The sequence below is a fragment of the Vulpes vulpes genome, chromosome 13 (assembly GCF_048418805.1).
Source record: "Vulpes vulpes isolate BD-2025 chromosome 13, VulVul3, whole genome shotgun sequence".
Classification (NCBI taxonomy): Eukaryota; Metazoa; Chordata; class Mammalia; order Carnivora; family Canidae; genus Vulpes; species Vulpes vulpes.
Window position 1 is genome coordinate 68,595,949 of NC_132792.1, and position 25,460 is coordinate 68,621,408.

The window sequence follows — 25,460 nt, forward strand, 5'->3', positions numbered from 1 at the left end:
TAAAAGATTCCATTTATTTATTCATGAGAAACACAGAGAGGAAAGAGAGAGAGGCCGAAGCACAGGCAGAGGGAGAAGCAGGCTCCACACAGGGAGCCGGATGTGGGACTTGATCCCGGGTCCCCAGGATGACACTCTGGGCCGAAGGCAGCGCTAAACCGCTGAGCCACCCCGGCTGCCCAATGAATGATACTATTTTAAGAAGTGTCACTTTACTTCCATCCATACTGTTTTAAATCCCAGAACACTCTCAAATTAGGTAAAAAATAGCATGAGTTGGGGTTGCCGTACCTTGAAACGTTGTAAAGATGCTCTCAGCTGTAGGTAAGGTGAAGAGAGAAAGATATTTGAAGTTCTCCTAAGCCTTGTACAATTAGAATCTGAGTGAAAGCAGCGCTAATCTTTCTCCACACAACAGGAAAGTGCATTAAATGGAGGATTGTCAGATTTTAGTTTGCATTTATTGTTAATTGGAGGTGATTTGTTTTCTCAGGAAAATAATTTTCAGTTTTGGGATTTTCATCCCCTCTTTTTAGTTTGATGATCTGAATGTATTGATCTTCGCAAGGTAACATGTATTTCTGCCTTGGGTTTCCTAGGCAACACCCTAGCAGAACCTCTCCTTTCTGGTGGTGTTTTTGAAGAGAATCTCTTGATATCAGTGCTCCTTGGAATTGCTACAGCTTGTCATTTTCAGTTGCTGTTTCTGGAGTGTCTCCTCATCCTACCTTTCCTCTGGCCATGTTATTTGTTAACATGGATATCCATGCCTTGTCAGTGCACCTGATGGCTCTAGAAGTTTCTGTATTTTAAAAAGTAAAGTGGTAGAAATAGATAGAAAGGTTGAGTGAAATAAGTCAATCGGAGAAGGACAAACATTATATGGTCTCATTCATTTGGGGAATATAAATAATAGTGAAAGGGAATAGAGGGGAAGGGAGAAGAAATGGGTAGGAAATATCAGAAAGGGAGACAGAACATGAGAGACTCCTAACTCTGGGAAATGAACTAGGGGTGGTGGAAGGGGAGGAGGGCAGGGGGTGGGGGTGACTGGGTGGCAGGCACTTAGGGGGGCACTTGACGGGATGAGCACTGGGTGTTATTCTGTATGTCGGTAAATTGAACACCAATAAAAAATAAATTTATTATTAAAAAAAAGAAAGGATAGTGATTGGGAATAGCATAAATGAAGGTGCATCAAGTTACGCTGATATTTACATTTCCATATGTCTAAATTTTATTAGAGACTATTTTGAATTCGGTGTGAAAACCATATTTGCATAAACAACACAGAATTTTGTTTTTGGTTATTAGGGTTTGCGTTGCTGGCATTACTGCTCTGGTGAGTCAGAAGGCTCTAGAGAACTAGACTTTGTGCTGCTAAATTCTGGTCAAGTTTGAACTGCCTTTACAGGAATAATTATCCTTGGTTATTTGAGTCTAATGCCAAAAACATCTTGGTTGCATCTCATTGAATAAATATTGAATCCTGTAGGGACAAAGATTTGAGATAATGGCTTTGCCTTTCTCTTCCCAGCCTTCTTTTTTTGGGGTGGAGTTGGGGAAGATGGTATAAAATTGGCTGCCCAAATACTACAATTGGGGAGGGGGGCGGAAAATCTTCAGTAAGCACGTACATAGTATCATGTTTGTCAAAAAGAAAGTGACATTTTGAGCGGGGCGGAGGGGGGCGGCTTGGGAGCACTGTGCGTTGTGAGATGACATAGGGATGCCTGGAGGAAGAGGGAATTTTGGAGGAAAGTTGTCAGGGACGACTGAAGTCATGCTGAATCTGAGATTGGTTGAGATTTGTATACAATTAAACTAAAAGATAAATTCTAGGAATTTTCACATTGGGAAGTTTGATTTCTAATAGAAATCTGATTCAGTTCCTGGTTTAGTGAGGGCTGTATATAAATATAGACAAGTGAGTGTGAAAGAATATATGGGAAAGTTCTAGGCCATCTGAGGATATATGGGAAAGTTCTAGGCCATCTGAGGATGTAAATAGGACAGTTCTAGGCCATCTGAGAATATATGGGAAAGTTCTAGGCCAGGTTCTAAGGATGTAAATAGGACAGTTATGACCCTCTCCCACTTGGAGGACTTTGTCCTTGCAGTCCCCCAGTCTGGAATATTCTCCTACTGCAGAGCCATGTAGCTTGCTCCTTCAGCACCTTCGCCTCTCTATTCCAATGTCATGGAATCAGTGAGGCTAACTTTAGCTTTCCTTAGCCTGCTGTGTTTTTCTCCATTGTATTTCACAGTGACTTAGTAGTATATATAATTATTTGTGTGTGTGTGTGTGTGTGTGTGTGTGTATATGCCATATGTATAAACATATAACTACAGTGATTTTGCAGTCATCTCTTGCAGCTGGAGTTTAGGGGATCTAGAAATTAAGTCGCTGGAGATAAATTTTGAATGTCAGGTTAATATTGATAAGCTCTTCTTTGGTCAGGTGTATGATGTCCATGTGGCAGTTCACTAAAGGATCGCTGTTCTACATTTTCACAGTTATACATTTTTTTCATGTACTCCCTAAATATTTATTGAGCACCGACTATGCATGTGGCATGGCAGGCTGTCTTAGGGAGTAGGAACACACCAACGGCAAAGAATGCAAAAATCGCTTCCCTGATAAAACTATACATGTAATCGTTTTCATTGATCAGAAAGTTGATTTGGGGAGCTCGTTTTAAACACCAGATGTGATACAACTGGGATGATGGCCTTGATAGGAAAAAGGAGGAAGTGTGAGGAACAATGTGGAGAAAGAACATTCAGAGCTTACCAATGGCTTTGATAGCTTTTCTGGAGATCAGTTGAAACGAGGGGAGTCTGATTCCTTGAAGATTTGAGCCTCGGGGCACCTGGGTGGCTCAGTGGTTGAGCGTCTGTCTTTGGCTCAGGTTGTGATCCTGGGGTCCTTGGATGAGTCTCGCACCTGGCTCCCTGTGGGGAGCCAGATTCTCCCTGTGCCTATGTTTCTGCCTCTCCGTGTCTCTCCTGAATAAATGGATAAAATCTTTAAAAAAAAAAAAGTTTTGAGCCTCAGTAACTGGAAAAATGATGGGCATCTTAAGGAATGTCAGAAAAGAGGACTATTGTGGTGGGCAGTTGTGGTGCATACTTTGTTGTGTGTTGAATTTGACATCTGGGGGGGGATTGTTGTGGTGGAAAATCGTGGTGTATACTTTGATAGGTCTTGAATTGACAGCTGCCTTTCCTCCAAGTGGGGATGCCCAGGAAGGGGCTGGAAATGCAGATTTGAAACTCAGGAGAGAGGTCACCAACCAGGATTTATTGCAGCAGCTGATATTATTTACTTTATGTATCTATTTGAATCTGGCTCTAGGTAAATGAGTTAATATAAGAACACACTGTATCTTTTCTTCTTGCAATGTCATGGGAAAACAGTTGCAATTTTAATTTGGTATCTTATCACTACTGCTTATTGGTATCACAGGAGTATGTAGTGCTCCTGAGTAAGCCTAATGATACTTTACCAAGGGGAAATTATATTCTTAATCCTGGTAATGGCTATTTATGCCCTTAGTTTACATATTATGATTGTAGCTGCCATAGTAGCATATGTTGTCTTCATCCACATCAATAATTAATCCATTCTTGAAACTCACTAAGCTACTCACCTCAATAATAAACTAGTGATAAAATCCAGTGCTTTTATTAAGAAATACCAATGTAAGCATAAGAGATTTAAGACTAGATTTATACTCCTAAAATTGCTTCAGCTGATGATACATTTTCTGCTCACTGATAACTGGTTTACATTTTTCATGTCTTTATTTTGCAAGGTATTAAAAATGATGGTATAGAAAATGCCTCTTGGAATATTTTTGTGAAAAGCTCTATGTCAGAGCAAAAAGCTCAATCCACTTCTGTCCGTTTTTAGACCTAACTTTATTTTCAGGAAATATTGCATTTTGTCTACCAGAAGACCAAATTTGCATTGTAATAAAATTTCTCTTTTATTTATTGAGTTATTATGCTACGCATGCATCGAAGAGATTTGATGTGAGAAACCAACAGAGTGCTTTCATTTAGCATCCTGCAGTTCTTTTAGATGAGTGCCTTAGTTTCAGGCAAGTAATAGGAGACATAACTAAGAAATGATCAGATGCTTTTCCTTCCACATTACAGAAGGTCCCAAAGGGCAGCTCCAGGGTTGGTAATTGAATTGCTAAGCCATGTTTCTAAGGGCCAGTTGCTTTGTTTTCTGCTAAGTCATTTTAGGAGTCTGGCTTTTCACCTTTGTTGATTCATGGTTGCAAGATGGCCATGTCACCTCTAAGTGTCACATCCTCACAAATTAATGATTTAAAGTTGTATTTTCTTGCATCAGAAAATAGTTTTACTGAGAGAAAATTTCCATACCATAAAATTTACCCATCTAAAGTGTACAGGTCAATGGCATGAGCATACTTACTGTGTCGCATGGCCATTAACCATGGTCTGGTTTCACGACACTTCAATCACCCCAAAAAGAAAAAACTATTCCCCATCCCCTACCCTCAGCCCCTCGCCCTAGGCCACCACTGATTGGCTTTCTGTCTATAGACTTTCTGATTCTAGACATTTCATGTAAATGGAACTGCTCAAAGTTTTCAAGGTTCATTTATTCATGTTGTGACCTGAATCAGTACTTTATAACTTTTATTGCTGGAGAGTGTTCCATTGTATGGATATACCACATGCTGCCAGTTGATGGATCCTTCGTTTGTATCCACTTTTTGGTTGTTGTGAGTAAAGTAGCTATGGACAATTGCATACAGGTTATGTGGAGACTTATGTTTTCATTTCTTTTGGGCATATACCTAGGTGTGAGGCTACTGGGTCATATGGTAGCTCTGGGTTTAACATTTAAGGATTGCTAACTTGTTTTCCAAAGGGGCTGCAACATTTTACTAGTGCCACTGGCACTGTATGAGGGTGTCGGTTTTTCCACAACACTTACTATTGTCTGCCTTTTTATATCGCCATTCCAGTGGGTTTGAAGTGGCATCTCATTGTGGTTTGATTTGCATTTCCCTGATGATTAGTGATGTTGAGCATCTTTTCATGTGGTTGCTGGCCCACAAATACAAATATGAATATGTATCATGTTTCATTCTGTTGAAGCTGTTGCTTGATGTCCAAAACTTTTTTATTTGGATGAAATCTAATTCACCAATTTTTTTCTCTCACCTTTGTGCTTTTGGTCCCATTTCTATTTTTTTTTTACAGCAAAAGTATTTTTATAGGTAAATAACATATGCACAGAAAGGTACCCAAACTACAAATAGACAATTCGTTAGATTTTCAGAAAGTAAACATACTTCTGAAAAACTGGCACTGAGATTAATAAACAGAAATAACCAGTATCCCAGAGGCTCCCTTCATGGTTCCTCCAAGGTTAACCATATTCTTGACTTCTAGCATCATAGAGAAGTTTTACCTGTTTGGGGACTTTATATAAATTGAGTCATATAGTGGTTGTTATTTTGTGTCTTAGATTTTTTAAATTCTGCATTGTTTGTAGAGTATTATGCCATGTTGTGTACTTTTTGTTTGTCTACTTTATCTTCGTGCATAGTATTTCATTATATTAATTCTCCACAGTTTATTTTTCTACTGTTGATAGACATTTGGATCACATTCAGATCTGGTCTGTTAGAATGGAGCTTCTGTGAATATTCTAGCCTTTTGCTATGCATAGTTAGAGGGGTAGCATGAGTAGTAGGAAGGGCATAGTTTGGCTATAGTGGATGATGCCAAGTAATTAACCAAAATATTTGCCCTATTGAATATCATTACCAGTCTTATGAATCTCTTTTTAATAACCAGGAGATGTTTTTCCAGAAGTCATCCTCACCCCTACCATTCAGCCGAATTCACCTCGTGTATCATTGTCCAGAATTTCTGGACATGCAGGTTCCATTCCCTTGAAATGACAAGGCTGTAGGTTTCATTAGGTACACCCTGTGGGGCTGAGGAGGGATGTAGCCTTCCCATAAGCCTTTGGCCTCCTGATAACATAAATACAGTTGAGGTTCTGTCCTCATGGAGACAAGGGGAGGGGAACGGATGGCAAGTGGAAGTCAGCTGTGTCTGCCAAAAGTAGGAACATCTAGTCAAACCAATTAGATGCATCAGTAAAGTGGCTTTTTGCTCCAGAAGATAGCTCTTCTGGAATTACTTTCAAAATTTATCAGGCCTTTTGGTTCAGGGTAGCTCAGTACAGCAAGTCTCAATAAGTATTTTCCATAGTGGTTGTGCTTTTCTCATTTTAATTTGTATTTTTCTAACATTACATTTTCATTAGGCCTGCTATAATAAATTGAAGTCGACCTTTGCACAGGGTAGTGAGTCCTCTTATCTTCATCTCAGAGTCTTACTGAAAATGTGCTGGGAAGTGCTCACTGTAAACCCACAGAAACAGGATTGCCATTAAGTTTTCATTACTGTTTAAGGCTTAACTGCAAATTAATTAAAAATATCACATACGGTATTATATAAAGGCAAAAATAATAAAGTACCTGTACACCTGTCAAATAATTTTAGATAGCAAAATTATCTTCTGAGATATTTTACTGTGGAGCACGGAGGGTCTTTGCTTTTCTAAGGGGCCCATCTCTGTGACTGCATATACGCACAAAATAGTTTTACTCTCATATTTCAGTTGTCTAAGACAGATATGCTACCTATAATAAAGACTTCTAGAAAAAATAATTTTGTTTCTATTTGAAATTATATAGGTTTTTTTGAGAATGGTTTTGGATGGCCAAGATGATAAAGGCACTGAGTCTTCCAGTAAAAGTAGGAGTTTGACGACTGTGATTGTGCACATCAGTGGAATAAGTGTAAAACAGAGACTCTGGTCAGTACTGGAGAGACAGGCCCCACTGGTAGGCAAATTCAGGCATAGGCAAGGTTTCTCGTTTTTTTGTTTTTGTTTTTGTTTTTTTTTTAAAGATTTTATTTATTTATTTATTCATGAGAGATACAGAGAGGCAGAGACACAGGCAGAGGGAGAGGCAGGCTCCATGTAGGGAGCCTGATGAGGGACTCCATCCAGGGACTCCAGGATCATGCCCTAGGCTGAAGGGAGGCTCTCAACCACGAGCCACCCAGGTGTCCCAATTTTTCCTTTTCTGATTGGTGTTCCCCTCTCTGCCATATCTGCCTTCTGACCACTTAAAGCACTGTGGTCATTGGTGATTATTCAGTTTGGATTATGTACAAAGTGTAATCATCTTGTTTTAGAAATGTTTTTCCCCTAAGTCAGTGTGAGCTGTACAAAATTGAAGTGCACTGCCATACAAACGTAGGTTAAATTTCCTATCTGAATTGTTGTGCTTTTTCTGGTTCACACCCATTCATGCCTTTCCTGTTCCTAGTTGACCTTTTTTAAAATTTTTTTTATTTTTAATTTTTTACCCGAGGTGCTTTGGTACAAGTTCCATCTCAGTCAAACAGAGTGATACTTTACCTTGTCACAGCATTGAAAAGAAACTTGGACTCCATAGTTTAGGTCAGTAGTAGGCTAAAACCCACTTTTTGAAATGCCCTTTAAGATAATTTGATCCACATTTGGTTCCCTGTAGCGTTGTTCCTGTGTTAACGGGAGAGTCTTAACACATTTCAGGGAAACATGGTCCCCTTTCATTAGCACTAGAAGTGATATGGTTTACAGTGAGTTTCTTGAAGAATGGTTCTTTGTGCTCTCTTGAGCAACAAGTGAGTTGGATTAGTTTGTTATAATATTAAAGTGAATTAAAAACTTACATAAATAAGGAAGTACTCTGTGGGAAAAGCCTAGGTGCAGATTTTTGCAGAGCATTTTGTCTTAAGGATGGCAGCAGTCCTCAGTTTTCATTTAGCTGTAGAGCCACATTCCTGTATCGGGGGGAGTGTTTTGCTGAAAATCTGTGACATGCGTTTCTGTGTATACATTAATTTCTTCAGCCTGTTGAAGTTCACTTTCCTCAAAGTATTTCGAAGACACAGATGTTTTTATTGGAAAGTTTTATGTCCCTTGCATCATCTCACGTCCATGGAGTTAATGCAGGATTCGTTTTACTGCAGTCCTCAGGGAATTGTGGAGATGGCATTAAGGCTTGTGAAGACCATCCATGTGTCAGGCATATGCTATGTCTTATTTAATCATTAAAATATCCCTTAGAGGAAGATGTTATGTGTATTTTTCAACTGAATGATCTGGTCAAGAGGCGTTAAATAAGTTGCCCCAGGTATGTCGGTAATGGCTAAGACTCAGACCAAGTAGCATTCTTTACCTTCTACGATATATGCCTTCTCATATTTCTAATAGAATGGTTCTGATTTTTGCTCTAGATAATTGCAATTCAAAAGTAAAAGTGAAAGCCTCTGAATATGCTGTGTTAATAGACAAGTACCTTTTGAGGATTAGAGTGGATTTTCTTTAACGTTTTCAGATAAATGCACTTTATTGTGAATTGGAATATTTTAATTGGATTTAAAATATACTTCCTGAAAATTAGGTTAATAGGCAATGTAGTAGGTATATAAAGTTGGAATATGAAATTGGCAGGTATTTTACAGAGAAATGAAATAGTGTGAGTTTTAAGCCTAATTAAAATCATTTTATGTTCATTCTTATTACTAAAAAGAGCTTAATACTGTAATTGTTACCACCAACATACGTGAACAATTAATATATAATAAACAAAGTTGGCGCACTGTGAAGATTATAGAAAGACCTCCTTGTAGTGCACTATGTTTTAAAGAGTGTGGGCTGTATGCTGGGGGCAGTTAGAAAACTTAGATGAGCTTTCCTAAGGAGGATGACATCACATTTGCACCTTATAACTGCAAGGTGGGGAATGAATTTGAAATGCCAACTTTGGAGGCATGGAGATTAATTAAGAGACCTGGGCCATAATTCTAGCAATAGATTATGGATATCTTAAACTAAAGTAGCTTGGGAATAAGTCAAGTGGATGGATTTTAAGGAAGTAGAAAATGGCAGGACATAGCTCTTGGTTATTTGTAAGGGAAGAAGATGATGAAGGAGATTTCTGGTGTGGGTCCATTAACAGAGCTAGAAGCAAAGAGAGGGTGACATAGCTCTAAGGAATGGTGGAGGGACTTCAATGATGAAATGCTGATTTTATAATATTTCAGTAGGCCGTTTAGTAAAGGAATCTAGACTTGGGACAGATTTTGGCGAAAGATGTTGATTGTGGAATCATGGGCATCTAGATGGCCAGTGAAGACCTGGGAGTGTATAGAATTACCCAACAACAATATGCTCAATGGGGAGAGAAGAGACAAGAGGATATTTTTTCTAGCTCTCTCTCCCTGTTCATCACATGCTTTCTCTCATTGATTAGCCTGCTTCCTGGAAGCATTTGAATTTGTAACCCTGATAGAAGTGACCCAGCTTTCTATAATGGAAGATAAATAGATGAGTTCAGCAGCATAATGAGAAAATAACCAAAAGGAAGGTAGATGAGCATCCCTTTGTTTTCCAAGACTTTTTTTTTTTAAGATTTTATTTATTTGAGTGAGAGAGAGCATTAGTGGGGGAGTGGGGTGTCAGGGAAGGGAGAAGCCAGCTCCTCGCTGAGCAAAGATCCCCATGGGCTCGATCCAGGATCCGGGGATCATGACCTGAACCAAAGGCAAATGCTCAATTGATTGAGTCACCCAGGCACCCCTTCTAAGACTTTTAATACAATTTTAATACAATACCTTTCTCTTGGCCCCTCCTCTTTCTCCCCAGTCTCGTTGGCTCTGGCCAGCACTTGATATTTTCCAGGAGCTTTCCAGGTAATATCTCTTGTTCTTGTAATGGCCTTAAGAGGTAATAGTATGATCTCTCTTTTATAGCAGAGACTCCGAGAGCTCAGATAAGTTCCCCAGGAGCTCAGAGTGAGTGAGAGTGTTCAATCACACTGGGTGTGCACCTTGGCACTGTGTGCGCTGTTGGCATCAGGCACAGCCCAGCAAACCATTTCTTGGTTTGTACACTCTTCCTTCTTTCTCCTTGGTTTCCCTTGTCTCAGGAGAGCAAGGGAAGTGTCATTCTTCCACGCACTGTGTGAGGACTTATGCTGTGACAGCTACCCTGACCAGTGTTGTTCTACCCTCCCTCTTTGGAGCACAGAGCTGCCCTAGAGGTCGTGGAGCCCAGCCACCCTGGCCACATCCTGGCTCTGTCACTGGTTAGCTGTGTGCCCTTGGGCAGCCTACTTTACCTTCTGTGCCTCCATTCCCTTCTCATTAAGATGGGGTGTTGGTGACAGTCATAGCATCTGTCATGATAAAGATGATGGCAAGGACTGGAGTGAGGTCATGTTTGTAACGAACAGCGCCTGGTGCAGAATGTCCCGGTAGTACATATTAAATAAATACGGATACCCAAAGCCTCCTCCATAATTTATATTGCAGCTGCCCCTTTTCACTCATCTTTTTCTTCTGTTGAATTAGAAGTTTTATATTTTTATTTATTCATACCCTAATGTATTATAAAAAGATTTGAGGTCTTTTGTGCTTCCAGTGTTGAAAGCAGTGAACGCTAAAACCCAGGTATTACTGGTGCTCAGTAAACGTTTTGTTGAATGCTGCCGTGACTTCAGAACTCTTTGGTCAAATGTGTTTTTTATTCGGGGCTCTGGGGAAAGAACACAGACATTATTTACTGATTCACCATACAGAGCGAACAGATGCAAGTATTAAATGACTTCTGTTCTGTAACACCAAGACCCTTTGACAGCTCCTTGCCTTCTTTATTTTATAGAATAACAAATGAAATATAGAGGTTTAGTTACAGCAATTTAATTGCAGCCATAACCCACAGTTCAGATTTTTTTCCCTTGTAAAATAAAAGGGAAATTAAAAAAAAAAGATGGGATATTTCTTGGAAAACAAAGAGACCAATGTCAAAGAATCAATTTTAATTGCTTCTCATCTTTTGTTAAATAGAAATTATTTCAAAATGATGTGTTTGATTTCTTTGATTTGTATGACTGCCCCAACAAGCCTTTTCCAACCTTTCCTAGTGATTTTCCTGAAGGAAGCTTCCATTTTTAAGAGCCCTCACAGCATCAAGATACCCTCTTCCAAAGAGGACAGCAGTATCAAAGCAAACAAAAGGAAATTAGCATTCAAAGAGGAGGTCATTCTGTTTAAAAAAAAAAAAAATCTTTTTAGAAACTACAGAGAATTCCAGTGCCTTTTGAATTGAGAATTCTGAATATGAAGAACACTATAAATAGCTTTTGATATTAATATATTAATAGATGAAGTTGCCCTGAAATGTTTTAACAGACCCTCCTATTTTTCTTCTACCTATGTAAGAGGATACATAATTAAGTTTAGGCAAACAGAACAAGTAAGTGACAGTCAGAGATGGAATTTGAAATAATTTATTTTCCATTTCATGCTTTACAGCGCTTTGTCACTATTATATCTGTCTGCACCTTGGATGTCCTCTGAATAATAGCTGCATAATATATTGAGAGTGACATCTTAAAGTGCAGCAGCACCTGAAAATAATACACATTAAATCTCAGTTTATCTGCAGATGAATGGCTGCTTCAAATAAGGAGGAGTGGATCTGGAGAGAGGGGCTGCTTTCTTGCTCTTCAGTTAATTACTGCTCCAGTTTTGTTACTTAAAACATTTCACTTCCAATTTCCCTGTTGTTTTTAAAATTTGAGCACTTAACGTCAGTCTTTGGTTCAACCCTCTCAGTATAAGGGTAGCTGGAACATTGTCTTTTCTTTAACTTTTTCTCATTTCATGGCTCTTCCTGAGTGCTCTGGAAATGGATGTTCAGAGTGCAGTAGAGCACTGGTGAGGTGACATTCTTGGCTTCTGAAACTCAGCATCTAGTGGGAAATGGGCTACAACTCTTCACGGTTACATTTCTTTGGGACCAAGGAAAGCAGTTAAGCAAAATCAGGACACAGAAACCAGGATCCTTTCTTGATGAATCTACAATAGGTAGTGGCCCAGCTCAGAGGACAGACTTGGTGACTATGGTTTGGCAGAAAAATGGTTTTCAGGTACAATTGCATCTGAGTTCATAGATGCACTGATTTGTCAAAACTTACAGCAGCTTGTGATTCTCTCAGGTTTACTTTTGCCCATTGCAAGAATGGATTAAAAGAATATTAAAGGCGCAATATGACTTTGATTTAAATTCGAGCACACTGTGTCTCCTTGTTTAAAATAAAGGAATCATTGAGCGCTCACTTCAGCTACCTTTTGATTTTGATTTGTTTTCTGATACTCCCTGCTCACCTTCTTGGATGAGTGGCCTTGCCTGACTGGTTTTATCCTAATGTCTTCATATTCTCTTTCTGCTTCTTTTCTCTATTTCCACCGCCTTCTCAATAATCTTTAAAGAGAAAGAAATCCCAAATCTCTTCCTTCCCTCATTTTATTTTGTTTCTTTGTAGCTTTGTTGGGAGCAGAGCTTTGACACTGTGGACCACACTTTCTTCTAGAAAGCTTTTTCTCTTTTGTCCAAACAGGACTTTGAAATTTCCTGGGTTTCCTCTTGCATATTTGATGTTCCTCCTTTTCTCATCTCGCCATTTCTGAAAGCTCAGTCTTCATACTTTTGTCACTCTGTTTTGTGACTGGATCTATGGGTGAATGGACTCTGTAGGTCTAGCTCTCTAGATATCTAAGGCTATCTGCACTCAGTACCAGCAGCCCCTCTTTTTAAGGCAGTTCTTCATTCTGCATCACTTACTCAAGGGAAACCAGTTGGACCACTGTGATGTAACTTTCAACTCTTCTCTACTACTGAACCCCTCTTTCTTTTGGTAGGTGGTCCAAGATGGAAACCCAGTTCTTCATTTCCCTTTGTATCTGCTGGTTCAAGTTGTATCTGTTTCCATCTCCATCATCTGCGTCTTCAGCCTATCAAATGCCTGTCGAGGCCCAGGAGGATAGGTAGAGTTTGGCTAAGTCTCAGGATAGGATAGGGAATGGCATTCCAATTGAATGGAACATAAAGTAGGGAGGCTGTTGTGAACGGTCAGGAGTCATATTTGAGTATTTTGGAGATAGGATGGGGAGGGATGGGGTAAGAGAAATGTAATTTTGTGTGGGCAGGAAATAAAGCAAATTAGACATTTTGGAACAGAGGAAATGTGGTGGAAGCTGCATGAAATAGACCTCAGTTGAGCTTTATAATGCAAACAATTAGGAGCCAGGAAAGGCGTTGGTGAGTTGGAGATAAAGGGGTGAGTGGGGGGGTTCAAGGTCTCAAGCCCAGGAGGTTGGGGCTCCGCGGTGAGACAGTAAGAGGACACCTCTGAAGGGAGCTGATGTCGGCTCTTAGAGATACGTAGCTTGAGCTGACAGGAAGCCATCTGAAAGGGATTGTCCATCAAACATCTGAGGGTAGGAGATTTCACAGAACTTGGGTGAGCGAGTGCATAGGGCTGGAGAACGAACTTTGTGAGTCATAAGTGCCTTTTCTGCTTTTTCCATTCCTTGTGATTCATTCTTTTGTACTTTAATGCTGTCGTGTTATTTATGTTAATAATAAACCTCATTTATCTTGAAGATAGCTTTCTGTTAGGCTGCCATGAAATCTTCAAACTTATTTCTCTCGGTGACAAATAAGTGATTATAAGGCTATGGCTTGTCACAGTTTCATAACTTTGGACAAATTTATCTGTTGCTGTGAGTTAAGTACATTAAGATTAACGTTTCACGGGTACTAATGGCATAGTGGCATAATCAATTGCAGGAAATTTGAATTTGTGAGCCCTATAGCAAAAGCTTAAAGATTTTTCTCTGAAACTATAAAAGGATGCTTTACAGTTATCATATGGTTAGGTTTTTTTTTTTTTTTTAATAGGAAGGAATGATAGTCATGATGCTGATAAGAGTAATAATGGCTCTTTGTTTTTTTTATTTCTCTATAATATGCACATTGTTAACTCACATGAGGCCACATACATGGGCAGTGGTGAGGGCTGGGGGGAGAACGGTAAGAAGTGAGGAAAGACTCGGCTTTGATAGAGAAAGCCATTTCTACTTGGACATACCCAAATTGGGAGAAAGCCAACACCTTTTGTCCTTTGAGGGAGAGTCTCTGAAGGGAGAGCTGAGAACTGCCCTGTTGCCCTGTTGTTTCGGTTGAAGAATTCTCCTCTCTTTTTCAACTACTGTCTTCAGGAGCTGTAGCAGGAGTTGGGGTTCAAAGGGCAGTAGGCAGGCTGTCTGCCACCTGCCGTGCTGGGTGTTTAGGCCTCAGAAGGCCATAGTGAGGCTGAAGTCTGCAGTCCCCTTCAGTGCCATGGACCCTGATGGAGCAAGGCAGCCCTGCAGAGTGGGCCTGTCGTGAGTCCAGGCAGCAGATGTAGTGATAATGCTGCCCAACCCCTACTATACTCCTTGGAAACGCTAAGGGGCATTTATATACTTGAGCTTCACTATCAAGTAAGCTGCTCTCCATTCTCAGAATTCCTCACCCTGCTTCTCTGCATTTGCTGCCTGCATATAATTAATGCTAATGAGCACAAAACGTGCTAGAAATCTAGGAATAGTGAGAGTACTCGGGGCGGGCAAGAGAGAGGTGTGAAGAAGCCAAGCTGGGAAGATCCAGCTCTCCTTATGTTACAGATCCTGATGCTCAGACGAGTTAGTGACTTGTGAAGTTTGCAGAGCTAAAGAGCTATGAACTGAACCAAGAGTCTAATAAGACTTGGGATTGCTGGCTCAGAGACCTTTTAGGAAAGCATGTTGCCTCTAAGAATTTATCAGTAGGGTTGCCAAAGTGCCCTGTGTCCCTGCCTCTGCACTCTGTAAAGTCCTGTGGACCAGACACAGCCCCCAGAGCCTGTCTCGACTGTCACACTTGGAAACTAGCTTCCGAGTTCCCTTCAGTGGTAACAATTATCTGCTTGGACTTCTACTAAAGCTTCCCTTTGGCTTGTTGGGTGGCTTCATCATTTTCTAAAACCATGTTCTTTAGTGTCAGAAGGCTTTCCCTTCAGACTCATTTGTCCCTCAGCAAATTTTGGAATATATAATTTTATTCCTGTGCATGTATAGTATATCATGCACTAATACTTATTTTATCTTCTGTCTTTTTCTGTATATATAATTATTTTGTGAAGCATAGGGAAACTGAAATTTTTAAAAGGATAAAGAAAAAAAGAGTAGAAGTTCTGCTATGTATTTTCTGAGCATCTGTGAATTGTTTTGTATCTCCATTCCCCTTCCCTACAGGAACCATGCTTAGGCTTAGGAGGGTAAATTCCAAATACTGTCACTTTGTTAGAGTTCCTTGTCTTTATTCCTGTTGCTACTAGTCTTGTTCATATTTCAACCTCCATTTGTCTTCACACTTTTGGTTTGTTCATTTGTTTGTACATCCTGTTTATTGGTCAAGATTCTCTAGTGAAACAAAATATATATTGAAAATACACATGTGAGACACACACAGAGAGAAAGAGACAGAGAAACTAAGATTTGTTTTAAGGAACTGGCTCAAGTGATCATGGGAACTGGCCAGTCCAAAACCTGCAGGGCAGGCCAAAGATTGGAAACTCAGGTAGAGTTTGTAAATGTCATAATCTGGAAGTATTATTTCTTCTTCTTCAGAGGACCTCAATCTTTGCTCATAGGCCTTCACCTCATTGGATGAGGCCCACCCACATTATGGGGATTAATCTGACTTAAATGTTATCACATCTTTAAAAACTACCTTCCCAGCCATCTAGACTGTTTGACAAAACAACTGGGCACCATAGCCTAGCCATGTTGACCCATAAAATTAACCGTCATGTACATCTGGCATGATTTTACAGCTAGAGCTTTTGTAATGTCCTCCTGGCTTATCTTCCAGCCTCCTATGCCTGTCTTCCACTTCTTTTCCACCCTCATACTGCCACAGGACCTTAGAAGGACAGACAGTGGCATGGGTGAATTTGATTCTAAGCAGAAAAAATAATAATATTATTGGCTAATGTATTCTTTAGTATTCCCCAAAATACAGTTAGGAAAAAATTTAAAGTTATGTGCCACCTGAACCTCTCTAGCTTCTAGCTTCATCTTTCTCGTCACAGTCAGATACCCATATACTCTAGCTACCCTCCGAGGAAGAGGTACTTTTAGTTCTTTGTATACACTGATAATTTCCCATCTCAATGGCTTTGCTTTATGAAATAGAATCAAGATTAATATGAGGCAAAATATAAGATGATAGGAATAAGGAGGGGGTATGGGAGAATCAATATGAATAATTCAAAATTTTGAGATCTGAAAAAACTTTTTTGAGGTCAGGGGAGAGGAAACAATGAGATAGAGGGTGTTATGGGCTGAATTATGCCCTCCTTCCCCGTATATGTTGAAGTCTTCACTCCCGCTACACCAGGAAGTAATATTTGGAGACAGGATCTTTATCGAGGTAATTAGTCTAAAATGAGGTTGTTCGGGTGGGCCATCATCCAGTATGGCCGGTGTCTTTATATAAGAGGAGGATATTTGGACACGGCCACACACAGGGGAAAGATGATGTGAGGACACAGGGAGAACGTGGCCATCCACAAGCTAAGGAAAGAGGCCTCAGAAGAAACCAAACCTGCTGCACTTTGATCTTGGACTTAACAGCCTCCAGAACTGTGAGAAGATAAGTTTCTGTTGTTTGCACTGCCTGGTCTGTGGTGCTTTGTTACTGTGGCCCTAGCAAACCAATACAGATGGAGTGGGGGCTTGGGGAGCACAGAGTGAACTGGAGCGGAGAGGCCCCAGAAATGTGGAGTGTTAGGTTAGTGGATTGTGCCTCTCAGTTACTACTACTAGGTTACAGCTGATTTCCAAACGTGTTGGAAATTTGCCTGGTCCTTGAGTAGACCCCATTCTAATGGTGTGGAAAGGGGATTTCTAATGATATTTGGCCTTTTTAAAGTGAGAGCAAGAGCCTCCACACGAAGAGGGTTTCCAGTAAGTAGGAGAACAGAGCTGTGTTTCCAAATTTTGGGTCCCTTGTTGATTGTGAGGCGGGGGGATCTCTTCTGCCACTGAACTGCCAAGTCCCAGGTGATCATTTAAGACCCAGATGGTAGAAGGAAAACAGGTGGTAGAGGACCTCTATTTCGTTTTGTGTTATGTGCTAGTCACACAAGAGTCTTAGTGATCTTCCAATTATCCTTTTTTAGCTGAGTGCCAGCATTTCCTTTTTTTTTTTTTTTTAATAGAATGTTTCTTTAGAATACTTTTAACTTTATAGGAAGATCATGGAAATAGTACAGAAAGTTCCCATATAACCCATACCTGGTTCCCTTGTTATTGACATCTTACCTTGGCATGTTACATTTGTTATAATTAGTGGACCAAAAATTATACATAAAGCTTTAATTTTATTTAATTTCCTTGGTTTTAAACTAATTTATTTTCCAAAAGCTCCCCATGATACTGTTACATTTAGTTCTTATGTCTCCTTAGGCTCCTTTTGTCAGTGACATTTTCTCAGGCTTTCTCGGTTTTTGTTGACCTTGACAGTTTTGAGAAGTACTGGTCAGGTATTTTGTAGAATGCCCCTCTACTGAGATCTGTGTGATGTTTTTTCATAATTAGGCTGGGTTATAGGTTGTTGGGGGGGAAGACTACAGGGATAAAATGTCATTTTCACCACATCATGTCAAGGGTGCACTCGATCAACATGACTTAGGGCTGTTGACGCCGACTTTGCACACCCGGCCCAGGGAGTGTTTGTCTGTTTTTTTTTCCCACTGTGAATTTACTCTCTCAGACAAAGTTACCATGTGCAGCATCCACTTAAGGAGTGAGGACCCTCAGTTTTTTAAACACAAAAAAATCGTGAAGCAGGTTTTGAAGATTGGGTGTGAGTAATGATGCTGCTGAATTCTAAGGAGTGGCAAGGCAAAGCACAAAAACAAATCATGGGTATTTTTGGGTTGTTTTGTTTCAGAAAAAATACTCCATAATGTTGCTATGAGAAGTAAGAAAAATGTTGATTTGAACTTTGTGATTTGTCAAATAAAAATAGATTTCAACCTTGGGCCTCCTTTGTTTATTTAATTAAGGCAATCAGTTCTTATCTGTACACTGTACACTTATCTCTACCACTGGGACTCCGAGCTATTGTTGCAGCCAGAAGAGGAAAGATTAAAATTGGTCTGTCTTTCGTTATTAATTGAAATGTTATAGAGCATTGTTTTCTCAAAGGCAGTGCCTTGACAGTTACATTTAGTGGGTGGTCACGGTCCATGTGGGTTTTTCATAGCCTGTCCTAGCTTGGCCTTGAATGTGGTCTTTTTCTAGGTTAGGGTTTCTGTTACAGGCAGAGGACTTCATTACCTCCCTCTAGCGGTCAGCTTTGCAATTTTGAGTTCTAATTGGAGAAATTCAGTAGTAGAAGAATCAAATTAGTGACTATTCTCATGATGATTTTCCTCCACGTTTTAATACGGATGCTAAAATGACATGGTGATTGAATTTTAGCTATGTCCTTTTGGATTAGAACTAATTTTTAAATGAGGCAGTGTTTTGGAGTGGTAAGTAATTATAACTTGATTAAAAGCTATAGTGATGAAGATAGCATTCTAGGCAGAAGGTTTACCTAGCTACTGTTTTACTAAGAACCTCAGTGGGCATTTGATTTTAACCAGGGAATTGAATTTGCCTTCTTGCAAGTGTTTTATCAGTGCTGGAGGAGCAAGTGCATATTCTAGATAAACTTGAAAGCTACGAAGCTTTATGAAGCTAGGAGTGAGGGAGTCCTCTAGAGCATTGTTTGTCATTCCTTCACAGATAAAATTTTATCTCCGGTGCAGGAAATGGCCTTCTTTTAGGGCTCTACATCAACATTCATTATATTACCATGACTTTAAGAAGATGCAGCATTATAGGGAGCTATCTCTGTATATCCTTAGAGAACTGAAATAATTTACCAGAATTTGAGGCTGGCTTTGTCTTATTTTTGATGGAAATACTGGGTGACACAGTATTCAATTTTGCAGGTACTAATCCCTGGCATGAGTGCTGGTGTTTATGCCCAAACCCAGAGTTTTGTTCTATTGAGAGCCAGATGGGATAGTATTTAAGGAAAGGCAACTAAATCAATGTGAAATCTGCCAGTCGCGTTAGTTATGCTCCTGATTAGGCCCTAAAGCAAGAAGCAGCGGTCCCCTGAGCATCACCTCTGTTCAGAAATAAGGAAAAAACCTCATACAGAGAACCTGTGTTAAAGCAGTGGTCTGGGGGATCCCTGGGTGGCTCAGCGGTTTGGCGCCTGCCTTCGGCCTAGGGCGTGATCCTGGGGTCCCGGGGTCTAGTCCCGCATCGGGCTTCCTGCGTGGAGCCTGCTTCTCCCTCTGTCTGTGTCTCTGCCTCTCTCTCTCTCTCTGTGTCTCTCATGAATAAATAAGTAAAATCTTAAAAAAAAAAAAAAAAAAAAAGAAAAGCAGTGGTCTGTTTGTGTCGACTTGGGATACTTTTGTTGTATGTGATACCATAGAGATGTAATAGATACAATTAAGGAGAATTAATCTATCTTTGTTTTTCTAACTGGAAATACATTAATAATGAGGTGACCTGTGTGTTGTTTACTCAGCTCCATCTTATCCACTGGAACTCGACCCTGTTTGGCAGTATCGATGAGGCCGTGGGGAAGCCGCATGGCATTGCCATCATTGCTTTGTTTGTTCAGGTAAATGGTCTCCTCCTGTGGTTATTGTATTGTTCAGAGATGCTTATTTCTAATTCCTTTGCACAATATTTTCTGTTCTCTCTCCATTTTATTACTTTTTAAACTCCTGTACAGAGAACACAGATAATTTAAAAACAGAAAACTTGATTTTTCTGGCTGGTGAGAGAGCAGCCATATTCATTGGTAGAAGATGGTTTATTTAGTTAGTAGAAATTTTCTTCATGCTGGCCTTTAGGGTCTTTGGAAAAATGATGTCGAAAATGTCTCCTGAAGGTAGGAGTTCATTTTATTAATGAAAAAGAATTTTTGAAAATGTTTTTGGACTCTGGCTTACTGCAAAATTGAAGAAAAATCAATAATGTAATCATGTAGCAGATTCTTTTGGCTCTTTGTTATTAATAATTTTCACTCTTAGGATGATTTGAAGTGTCCAATAGAAAACACTGATAAAATAAGACTGGCAAAGATCTTGGTGGATATAGTCAATTTAAAGTTTAGATTTGAGCTCTGTGCTGGGCAGAGGATATTAATTAAATTTTGTGAAACATACAAAAACAGACCACATACTTTCAAAAGTAAAAATTTAATCTAGTTCCTCGCCACCCCCCCACCGCCCACCGTGAATCTCTTTACCTTTGTCTTATCATCTGTTGGATGTCCTAAAAGATGAAGAGATGGAAGAGACCCTGCTTTCCCCCTGCCTTCCCTATCCAACAGGAGAGAAACCAGGGGCCAGAGAGGTCAGTCACTGTTCACAGTCCCACACAGTCACCGTCAAGGGTCAGAAACCATTGCTGTAACTCTGTAACTCTGTGTGGTTCCAGGCTGCTTCCTGGAAAACGTGGGCCTGGAGTAGTAATATTAGCATAGTGATCATTAGTAACTTAATTTTCCAAAGAGAATTGGGCCTTTGCAAACCTGCTTTCTTTTCTGTGGTACATATTTCAATAGTATTATTAAGTACAACAATTTTCCATTATAAATTTCTTTCTCAGGTATTTGTCTATTGATGGTTGGAAGCAGTCACCTGGTTTTAGCCTTTTAATATTTTACAACCGGTATCTTGAAAGTATGACAGGTCATAGAATTTAAAAGCAAATTCTTAGAGTTTTAAATGAACCTTCTTAATGTTCACTTCATGGCTTTTTTTTTTTTTTTTTAAGCAAGGGCCTATATTCCTTCTACATTATATAAATAGAGTGGAATCACAGTATCAAGATATCGGTAAAAATGTTTTAAAATATACACATACATTTTGATAATCTTTAGTGCACAAAAGTAGTAACTGCTGAAGTCCATTTTTGTGACCTGAAGAAGTTAATAAAGCACCCAAAATTGAGAAGTTGAGGCTATAGAAGTAGAAGGCAATGTCTTGTTATTAAAAAATAATAAAATAAGAATAAAATAGTACAAATAACTGAGCAGTCGTATCTAGAAGGAACACAAACATGTTAGTTTCATCTCTGGAGTTGCTATTCAATAAATATTTGTGGATGGAATTAAGTATTAGAATATTTTCACTTAGTGATCCTTAGCCTATTACTGGTGGGGACTGACGGAGCACTAGATTGGAAAGCCAGGATTCTGGAGACTTGCATCACTAGTCCAGGAAGAAGCACATCGTGCTTCTAGATCACGTTCCGGTGATCTAGGAGAGAGGAAGGTTTCAGAAACTCTGAGAGTGGAAGTTCATGAAGGAAAGGAGGACTGATAAGGAGGGTCCACTGAAGCAGAGCGGAGTGGGTCTGACGTCCATCTGGGGCTCCCACACTTGGGCAGGAGAAGGGGAATGGGAGCGGGGAGGCAGAGGCGATGTGCACAGGTTTCCCTTTTGAGAAGCGTGGCTCAAGAAAAGAAACACAGATGGGGTAATAACTCGTGCTGATGTACAGGAATGTCCTCTTTGTTTCTTTTAAAAATCTGCGATCTGCCTGTATTTTTATTCTGAGCAAAAAGCACTAGTGCAGACTCAGAGTTTAAAAATACTGGGGGGGAAAAAGGGATAGTTGATGTGAAAGAGTCCTAGAGGAGACAGGAGGATGCTGAATGGAGAGTTTTGTGGCTAGCCTAACCCCGGATAGGAGGGGGCACCCACCCTTTCTCCAAAATAGAGGGTCAGGAAGAAAACATGGGTAGAAATGGGATGAATTTAAAGGTGAAGAAAGGCAGGAAATTAGAAGAGCTCATGCCTGATGGCCTTATCTCTGAGACCTACAAAGCAAAATTATTTATAGTGTAAGGGGGAAGCATGGGTGGATGATTGGGTTTTGAAATAGCCCAGGAAGGGAACGATGATAGACTTGACAGTCAGTGTGGGAGACCCACTTGGGACTGAACAACATAGACTGTACAGAACAGGATACTGTAGATTGTTCTCTATCCAAGTTAAAGAGTAGAAGATTCTAGCAAATTGTTGCATTGATCTCTTGCAGAGCAGATAATTTGGGAAGACACAGGGTTAGAGACTTGAGGGTGGTTGGAGAGGTGTCGTTCAGGTAGGTGGGAAGGGAAGAAGACAAAGCCCAGATGCTCCTGAACCGTGGCTCCTTAGATCAGTGAGTGGAGAGAGAGAAAAGAGGGTAAGAGCTGATGCATGAGAAGCTGTGCTCAGAGGGAACGGTCTTCGGAGCTGAAGTTTTCAGAGTGAAAACAAATTCAGGGTGTGTTCCCAGGTTGGGTGCTGAGGTGGAATGGAGCTGAAAGCCACGAACTGAGGGGCGGTCAAGCTGCATTCCAGGGTGTTGAAGTCCTCCATAGTAGCAGCGGGAGGTGATGACTATCAGGGAGTGGCCAGCAGGTCATTTTTTAAAAACTTGGTGATAATATTATTTTGCAACAAGTAGAGCGTGGTGGTATCTGAGGAGGATGGTCCACCCAGAGAAGGACGGCCTTGTGCCCGTGGGGCAGAGTATCCACCAGTGGGTGACAGCAGGCCACTGACCACAGCCTTCAGCCCTGTCCCTGGAGGAAATGGCCCAGTGTCCGCTCTTAAGGCCTGGGAGAGCTGTGCCTTGAGCAGACATGAGGGGTTCGCGCAGACCAACAGGTGGTGGTAGAGCTTGGCAGAGATGGGCAGCATCCTGTTCCAGAGGGCACAGCGGAATGAGGTGAGATAGAGTGAGAAGTTGAAAAACACAGGGCCAGGGCTGGGCAGGGCTGATGGTTTGTGTTTTGGATGGCAGCGAAGGATGGCCAAGGTGAGAGGGAAGGAGGTGTTGGTCTCATGGTTGTTGGCACACGCTTGGCTCCAGGCTGTTATCACCTGGACTGCTCTAGAATTCTGGGGACTGGGCTGTACAGAGTTTCATCTGTACTTGCTCTTTGGTGTTTATAACCTCTTCCTACAGCAATCTGGCAAAGAAGGAAAGAGAAGAGATGGAACAATAGCTGGAGTTTGTTGCAGGTTTAAAACTCTTGCCCACAAAGTATGGAATCTTTATAGAAGGAGGAGCCAGTGGTAGTTAAGTGTTACTCTATGTAAAAACTGTACCTGATGCTGTTTGGCATGCCAAGTAAGGATAATAATGGATGATATTAATTGAATTAGGAAGGTCCATGCCCTCTTCTAAGGTCCTTGTTAGAGTCTTACCTTCAACCCCTGTCACTTTACCCGCCTGCCTGCTCTCCCCCACTGTATAGATGAGGAAGCAGAAGGACATAGAAGTTAACTTGCTTAAGGCTAAAAACTTGAGTCCAGATCAGAACCCTGGGCATCCAGTGTAAGTGGCCTTGCCCCCAAACTACTACAGTATGTGGCCTTACAACATTCAGATAAGGATTCTTCAAAGAGCTATAATCTGACAGAAGATACATGAAAGGAAAACAGATGCCAACTGAGGCGTCATCCTCCAAATGCTACATCATGGTTAAAGCAGTACAATGAAGAGAGGTCCGTTGCCCTTGCAGATTGGCAGAGGCTTCTGCTAATGCCTAGGCTTCTGCACTCAAGAGTACATTTGCCTTACATGTTACTTTTTTAACTTCAGAGAATTCATTTTCCATCTTTAACGCCAGTCTGAGGGATTGCAGACACTTGAGAAACAGTAGAAGTCTTGACTGTTTTTGAATTGCTTATCTTAGATTATGTAAGTTTCGTGTCTCTTTTCCTTCCTCTCTGCTGCCCCTTCGGCTGGCACATTTCACATTTGGTGCATGTGGAGAGAAACTGAGAGTGTGGACATGCTGGCAGCTTTTCTAGCTCCTATAGGTCATCCTGCACTATAGGATGCCTATAGGCATCCTTCCAATTTATATGGAAGAGAAAAAGCAAATGATAACATTGTTTCTCTAAGATTTTAAAATATTTCTTATTATTGTCCTCCATTGTCAGGGACCATTGAAACCTGGTTGAAACATAGAAATCAGGTGGCCTTTAGAATTTTCACAGTTAAAGTCAAGAATACTTAGTGTCAAATTTCTTTGAAGTCTCACACACTTTGGAGCATTTTATACGCTAAAAATATGTAATGATATATAGTATTTTAAAATAGAAGGCTATGAACAGCATATTCTGATGTATTTAAGAATAAAATTATACAGTTATATCCAGTAGTAATCAAGAGATGTCCTGATGTTGGTGACTTTGACATATGAAATCACAATCTTTTCTGAATTATTAAATATTTCAGCATAGATACAGTCTTTATAACAATGGTCTAGAAATGCCAAAGGTAAAAATGAAAGGGTTTGGAATGTGGTGGGCAATTTTAATTCAGAAATATCCTTGAAATGTTTATATCACAGTATTATATCATCTGATACACAATTGACCCTTGAACAAACATGGCTTTGAACTGCATGGATCCACTTACACATGAATTTTTTTACAGTAGTGTAAATGTATTTTCTCCTTCTTCTGACTTTCCTAATAACATTTTTTTTCTATCTCACTTTTTTGTAAGAACGTGGCCTATGATACATAATAATATTCAAAATATGTGTTAATTGACTAGTGTTATCAGTAAGGCATTCGGTCAACAATAAGCTATCAGTAGTTAAGTTTTTGGGAATCAGACATTATATATATGTAATTTTCTTTCTCTCTCTCTCTTTTTTTAGGTTTTATTTATTTATTTATGAGAGACACAGAGAGAGAGAGGCAGAGACATAGGCAGAGGGAGAAGCAGGCTCCCTGTAAGGAGCCTGATGTGGGACTTGATCCCGGATCCTGGGATCACTCCCTGAGCTGAAGGCAGACACTCAACCGCTGAGCCACCCAGGCATCCCTATATATGTGATTTTCAATGGCACAGAAGTCAGTGCCCCTAACTCCCTCATCGGTCAGGGGTTACCTGTATATAGCACAGTGGGTGATAATCTATACACAGCAAGGTGTATTTAGAATGAATTCTTAAAGCTGTCTAAGAACTAATACGTTCTTATATTAGCCTCTCTTACACCTTCAATTGCCTTATGTAGCTATTGATGTGGTTATTAATAAAATGGTCATTTACTTATTCCCTGAGAAGGCAATTCAGGGAGACTTGAGCTTCACTTTCTGTTAGTTATTTTGAATGAAAGCTAAGTATTTAAAAATTGTTGTGGTATGGTTTATACTTTATGCATTTCAGATAGGAAAAGAACACGTAGGCTTGAAGGCTGTGACCGAAATCCTCCAGGATATTCAGTACAAGGTAAGTTATTGTTTAAAAGCAAATAGAAACACTGGTCTTGAAAGAGGTCCCCAAGATCACTCTCAGATATGATGATTCACTCAGAGGGTAGCTATTCTCTTGGTTGTACTTTATTCCAGAGGAAGGACCCACGTGTAAAA

At 40.2% G+C, this 25,460-nt stretch overlaps 1 protein-coding gene across 2 annotated transcripts in view; it reads left to right on the plus strand.

The window, feature by feature from the left end:
- CA8 (carbonic anhydrase 8) overlaps positions 1–25,460 on the plus strand; it is an 84,663-nt gene that overhangs the window by 23,578 nt on the left and 35,625 nt on the right. For both annotated transcript variants that reach the window (XM_026011848.2, XM_072734681.1), the window contains exons 4-5: positions 19,592–19,687; positions 25,258–25,320. In XM_026011848.2, the coding sequence (XP_025867633.1) occupies positions 19,592–19,687; positions 25,258–25,320 (159 nt within the window). The remainder of the gene's footprint in view (positions 1–19,591; positions 19,688–25,257; positions 25,321–25,460) is intronic.